This window comes from Propithecus coquereli, unplaced genomic scaffold (genome assembly GCF_000956105.1).
Source record: "Propithecus coquereli isolate 6110/MARCELLA unplaced genomic scaffold, Pcoq_1.0 Scaffold130, whole genome shotgun sequence".
Lineage (NCBI taxonomy): Eukaryota > Metazoa > Chordata > Mammalia > Primates > Indriidae > Propithecus > Propithecus coquereli.
Genome location: NW_012137192.1, coordinates 5624522 through 5630798, shown reverse-complemented (window position 1 = coordinate 5630798; position 6277 = coordinate 5624522). Strand labels below are relative to the sequence as shown.

The 6277-nt window shown below is 57.7% G+C and overlaps 1 protein-coding gene across 2 annotated transcripts in view; it reads left to right on the top strand.

Moving 5' to 3' along the window:
* Positions 1 to 223: 223 nt before the first annotated feature.
* EPB41L4B (erythrocyte membrane protein band 4.1 like 4B) overlaps positions 224 to 6277 on the top strand; it is a 133209-nt gene continuing 127155 nt past the window's right edge. The window contains exons 1-2 of one of the 2 annotated variants that reach the window (XM_012638551.1): positions 224 to 459; positions 617 to 1214. In XM_012638551.1, coding sequence (XP_012494005.1) covers positions 906 to 1214 — 309 coding nt within the window. In that variant the 5' untranslated portion in view covers positions 224 to 459; positions 617 to 905. The remainder of the gene's footprint in view (positions 460 to 616; positions 1215 to 6277) is intronic. The other variant, XM_012638552.1, reaches the window with a different exon arrangement.

The window sequence follows — 6277 nt, the reverse complement described above, 5'->3', positions numbered from 1 at the left end:
TCCTCAGGGCTCTAGGCGCCGGAAACACGTGTGTGCTCACCTACGTGTACACACGTGAGCACACCTACAGCAGCAGGGGGCGCTCGGGCCGGCAGGGGGCAGCACAGACCCGGCTTGCAATTACCCGGCGCAGCCCCGAGGGAGGAGGGCGTGCTGCAGTCCCGGCGGCGGCGGCGGCGGCGGCGGCGGCTGGAGGTGCAGCCTCCCAGGTGGGAGGCGGGGGCTGCGGGCGCAGGAAAAGGCGCCTTGGGAGCGGGCGCTCGGCGGGGCCTCCTCGGCCCCGGGCGCCGCGCGGCGAGTGGGAGCGAGTGTGCCAGGAGCACGCAGGCGCCCTGCTCCGGCTGGCCCTCGGCCGGCGCACGGCGCGGCAGCAGCCGGCTGGCCGCCCCCCGCGCCCCCCGCAGCCCCCGGGCCGCCTGCGGCCGGCCGTCGGGAACGGCCCCCGGGCAGCCAGCGCAGGCCACCGGCCGGGAGGAGCACGCAGGCGCCCTGCTCCGGCTGGCCCTCGGCCGGCGCACGGCGCGGCAGCAGCCGGCTGGCCGCCCCCCGCGCCCCCCGCAGCCCTTGGGCCGCCTGCGGCCGGCCGTCGGGAACGGCCCCCGGGCAGCCAGCGCAGGCCACCGGCCGGGGAGAGCGCGCAGCGGCGGCGGCGGCGGGACGGCCCCGAGCGCGCCCTCCCGCCCGCTGCCACTCGCAGCTGGCGCTGGCCGGGCCGGCGCGCCCCGCAGGCGGCCGGAGCGCGGCCTTGGCCTCGGTCTCGGCGGGATCTAGCCCCGGGCCGTAGCCCGCGGTACGCGGCGCGGGCGGCCGCGGGCACTGACGGCGTCGCGGGGCGCTCCCGGGCGGCGGCGCAGCGGCAGCGGCGGCGGCGCAGGGGGCGGAGGCAGGGGGCGCCCCCAGCCAGGATGCTGCGGTTCCTGCGCCGGACCTTTGGCCGCCGCTCCATGCAGCGCTACGCGCGGGGCGCGGCGGGGCGCGGTGCCGCCGGGCTGGGGGACGAGCGCGACGGGGGGCTGCGGGGAGGCCCGGCTGCCAGCGCCGCCGCCTCCTCGGCGCTTCCCGCCGCGCCCGGGGGCAGCGTGTTCCCCCCCGGCGGCGGGCCCCTGCTCACGGGCGGCGCGGCCGTGCACATCTCCGCCGCCGGCGCCGCCAGGGCCACCCTCTACTGCCGCGTCTTCCTGCTCGACGGGACCGAAGTGAGCGTGGACCTGCCGGTGAGTGACGGGGCTGGGCTGGGGCACTGGCTCCCCGCGCCCCTCGGGGCAGCACCCCCTAGCCCAGTGCTTCCCCCTGGGGCGCTCCTCTTGCGTTTCCCCGGGATCCCCTCCCCCATCTCCTTCTCTGAACACTCATTAACCCTGCTCCCTCTCGGGCCACTCCGTCCCAGTCTCTTCCAGGGCCCCACCTTTGGCCCGCGCCCCCTCCTTGGCACATTGCGCCTTCTCTGGCGCCCACTTCGTCCTTTGGGCCTCACCCCCTCCCCAGTGCACGCAGTCCCCCATCCCGAGTCCCCGCCCCTTGGCGCGGGTGGCTAGTATTCCCAGCCGGTATTCCGTTTCTGCCCCTCAGGTTCCAGTAGGGGTCTTCCTGATGCTGGATTATTGAGAAGAAAATCTCAAAGCAATGTGGTTCTCCCGGGGCGGGGGTTGTCCTCAGGGGTTCTCCTGGGGTGTCCAGCTTGCCCCCCATAAACTCGCCATCAGGCCTTGGTGAGATGGTGGAGAGGAGAAGCCCCTTGCCTGCTGCCCAGCAGGTGCCCCAAGCTTGGCAGGGCGTTGGACCATTTCTGCTTTCTGCTGACCCCCTACTGCCATCCTAGAGAGCCCCTCTGGCGCGCAGCCTAGCTTGACGTTGGGCGACTTGGGAGCTAACTCTAGAATCTCTTGGACCTAGCCAACTTTGTGCTGGCAGAGCGCTCGCTGGGGCGCTAGGAGTCGACCCCAGGGTGCCCGCGGGGCCTGAGTCACCGGACTTTCTCCCCCTGGCAACGTGCGTGGGGCTGGCGGGGTGTCCCGGCGACCCGCCCACAGGTGGTTGCACCCCCGCCCCGCTCCAGCCCAGCCGAGCATTAGGCCAGAGCTGCTGTCCCCTGCAGGCCGAAGGGGCCAGATCAGACCAAATCAAACCCACATATTAACCGGGCGCCCAGAGTGCACCCGGCGCTGTGGCAGACGGTGCCTTCGGGAATCTTTGGGTGTGACTGAGGACATAGCAGTAATTGAGCCTTAGATAGTGTTACAGGTCATCTAGAGGATGTGAAGGGAAGAAGTAACACACCCAGACTCCAAAGGAAGCATGTAGGCCTTTTTGGGTGGGAGAAATTCCTTGGACTTCATGATGGAACTAGGAACACGTGAAGGGTCTCAGATGGGAAAATCAGAGCCTGGCTGGCCTGGAATTTAACGCTTCCCTGTGTAGGTTTAATTTTGAGACAGTTTCAATTTATGGCAATTTTATTTTTGTTCCTTGTGCTCGCTATAGGATATCATTTTGTTATGAAAATACCCTTTTGGGGCCTTTTTATTTATGGAAAAGGAGCCAACATGATGGTGCTTAGAGCTGTTGTCTTTAAACTAGCATTAAAATGTTATTGCTCCCCAAGAATGAGGCTCTCCAGCTCTTACTCAGCTGGGAGAGGAGGCCTGAAGAGCCTGGGAGGGGAGGGGAGGGGAGCAGGCAGCCTCTGGAGTGGGCAGCTTGTGTTTGGAGAGGATGTGGCGTAGCTTGCATCTCGGATGTGGGAAGGGAATGCTAGCCTTGGGAACTTTGACAGTGCTGCTTGCTGGTCGTTTTCTCGTCTGTTCCCCGGGGATGATTTGTTTATAAAATGCATTGCTTCTGCCAGGTTTGTGCCACAGGCTTAAGTGGTGTGCATGGTAAACAGACCCAAACAGGGACACAAATGAACAGGTTGGGACAGGCATGCTGACTTACTGCAGCCGGTAGAGCCCTCATTGTGCATGGTTGGGAAGGGGGCGTTCCATCCTTTATAAGGTTTCTTCACTTTATGAAAGGCTACTTGAAAAATAATTCGCCTGTCCCAGGTTTCCTTGTGATGGCAGATTTCTTGATGCCTTTAAGATGTGATTTCATGAACCCCAAGTTTTATTTATACACGCATACATATGTACATGCACCCTGTTCAAAGGCAAATAAAAAGCAAATGCTGGCTTGTGTCACGTGAGCTCTCAGGGAGGAGAGATGAAGAAAAATCACCAGTGAGCACGGCTCATCGATTTAAAGATTTATTAGATATTAGGACTGCACCACGCAGTCTCCTACACTCATCTGTTAGTTCCTGTAATTAATTCTCAGAGTTACAAGGTTAGCGCCAGGCGGCCAGCTCCCCAGTGAATTTGTAGCATTTGTGGGTCCTCAAACCCACTTCACCGGACTCACTTTTTATGCTGTCCTTTTTGGCATTTGGCCCCAGTTGTCATTATTCTCTTCTGTGTTCCTGGGCTCTGGAGTTACCTTGCTGCTTATGGCAAGATAGGATTTACCTTTGACCGCGATACTCCTAAGCTGGCTTCTCTGTCGCCGTTCACTTCCATGGGCACCGAGGGACGTTGCTAGGCTAACTGTGGCTCCTTTGTAATTAGAACCCTCTGGTGGCGTTAGCCTCCTGAATTCCTTTGTCAGCCTACTAAAAGTGGGTATGTGCTGCCATAAACCTTTTTATTAGCCCTAGTCAGGGCACTTGTGTTCAGAAGTTGCCTCAAACACAGTAACACCCTCAGTATGACCGTGCCGTGGCATCTCAGTTCAGTCAACATTTATTGGGTGTCTCCAATGTGCCAAGTATTGTGCTGGGGACACAAAGGTGAAAGAGACGTGTCCTGGAGGCTCTTGGGAAACACAGGTGGAAACACATGTTTTTTATTCTGAGCGTTCGTTGCTAAATGATATGACAGGCACGCCCAGACAGGGTGCTGGCATTGGATTGGGGAATTGGGTGGGCTTCCTGGAGACATTGACACTTGAAATGACAGGATCTCAATCCAGTGTCCCTTGTGCAATGTCCCTTGGCAAAATCATCGCCCAGTTGTTGTATATGTGTGTGTGTGTGTGTCTGTGTGTCTCCAAAGGAAGAAGTGACCATAATTGTCTTCTCTGACAGGAGCCCCTAAAGGGAGCTGCCTTCTCTGGCGGTTGGTCGAGTTGCTTAGCACCCCTATATGTTCTTAACCTTGGCTATGGATAGTCAATAGTTTCTTAATCTTTGATAAAGTATGAACAAAGGGATCTTTTTTTAAATATCCAGAGTCTAAAGTGGGCTTGCCATACCAACTCAGCGTCCAGGTGCGTCCTTTGCTCACCTTACCAACCAGAGTGCCACCCTGAGCCACTCCTCTCTAGAAACCCTGGCCCTGCCTGGGACAGCACCTCCCTCTCCTTAGCCCAGCCCTGCCCAGCCCAGGTGTGGTTTGGTCAGAGCTGGGCAGGATTCCCTCCCTCCCTTCCTTGGCCTGCCCTAGACACTTTCCTTCTATTAATGCAGCTGAAGATCCCATTAGTGTGCTTGGCAGCGGCACCCACTGTTGACTCATATTAGCTCTCTGTTGACTAAATCCCTGGCATCGCTCTTGCTCGTGCGCTCAGCCCCGCCTCCCATTGCCCTGTGTGCACAGCCTCCCAGCAGCTCGGTGTGGAAAGCTGTTAGGTTGTGTGCCTGGCTGGTTAGCAATCCCGCCATGCCTTGGAGGGGAAGGCTGGTTGGCTAGCGTTGCCTTTGGTGCAGTTGCTTTCCCTGCATGTAGAACTCAACACTGACTCATGGTGGTAGTGCACACATGGAGGATTTCGGAGTTAGAGCTACGTTTGTCTTGCAGCCTGGCTGTGTAGCCCGGAGCAACTTCAGCTCTCTGAGCATTGATTTCCTTCCTGGTCTTTAAAACCCGGGACGTTGGGAGGATTCAATGATGGGTAGGATGTAAAAAGCCTTAATAAACAGCAGGGTGCTAAAGAGTTGCTAGTAGGCTGTAGTTGTATAAACCTCTCAGTCCTCCGCTGTGGACTCCGGAAAGGATTTGAAGAAATTTCTAGTAATCGACATTAAGAAAAAAAAAAAAAGCCATGCCAGGCAGACTAACCATTGCCTGGCTCTTCGGTAGTGGAAATTGGAAGTTGGATGTAGTATGAGAGATGCTTTTTAAAAGTTTCACTTGAGCTGAGAAAAGAACTCCCCACCTCCACGCCCTCCCCCTCCCAAAGAAAAATGCCAGACAAATTCAGGTTCTTAGAATTTCAGGACTGAAACCTCTGATCTGACAGAATAGACATGATGCAACATCAAGGTCACAAACCGGATTTTGGAGTTGAAAGGGACCTAGGACAGCACCTATCCCACCCATTATACATATATGGGAAACCGAGGCCTGTGGATATACCTGACTTACCTCTGTCACTCAGTGAAAGAGTGGGCTTGGGCTACTTTGGAAACCTGGTTGTCTAGCATTTGAGGGTGTGGCACGTGGGGTCAGCGGTGGGAGAGAAGACTGACCCCTCATCCTTACACAAGATCGTGGAAACCGGATGGTTTATATTCCTGGCAGTTGGAAATAGGACAGATTTTCCTGAACAGTAGGAAACTCTAGCATGATGATTCAGTGTACACAAAGTTCATCTGGGATTTTTTTTTCTCTCCAATTAAAATCCCCGGAGCCCACCTCCAGAATTTCCGATTCAGTAGTTCAGGAAGCTGGACTTTTATCAAGTACTCCGGTGGTTCTGGTAAAGGTCTGGCAGTCTTTGAGCTGGGGGTGGGCCTGTGCCTTAGGGAGCCCATTTTTGCCACAGTGAAGTAGAGGCTGGCTGGGAGGAGGGACTGCAGGCCAGTTATGCTGTGGCAGTAGTCCAGGGAAGGGGCCATGAGCTGGCTAGAAGGGGCAACAGCACAGCCATTGACAGATGGAGTTAAGTGAGTCTCGGGGGAGGGGAAGGCGAAGGCTTGGCAAGCAGGGAAGAAATGAAGGGCCATACAGGACACCCCAGGAGGCCTGAGAAGGCAGCCTGCGCCCAGGGATGTGGCTGCTATGAGCACACTGCCTTAGCCCAGGCCTCTGGGTGGCTTGCTTTTTCTGCCCCGGCAGGTAGTATTGGCTAAAGGTGGCTACCCCACCCTTCCCCCTCTCAGGCCACGACTGAGGCTACGGGGAGCCTTGGATATCCGCATGGGTCATGAGTTTGTGTTATTTTTGGAAATACCTTTGTTTTAAAAGGAGGGCTGAGGTTGGGTAGAGAGAGAGGTGGATGGACACCCTTTCCAAAGCAGATA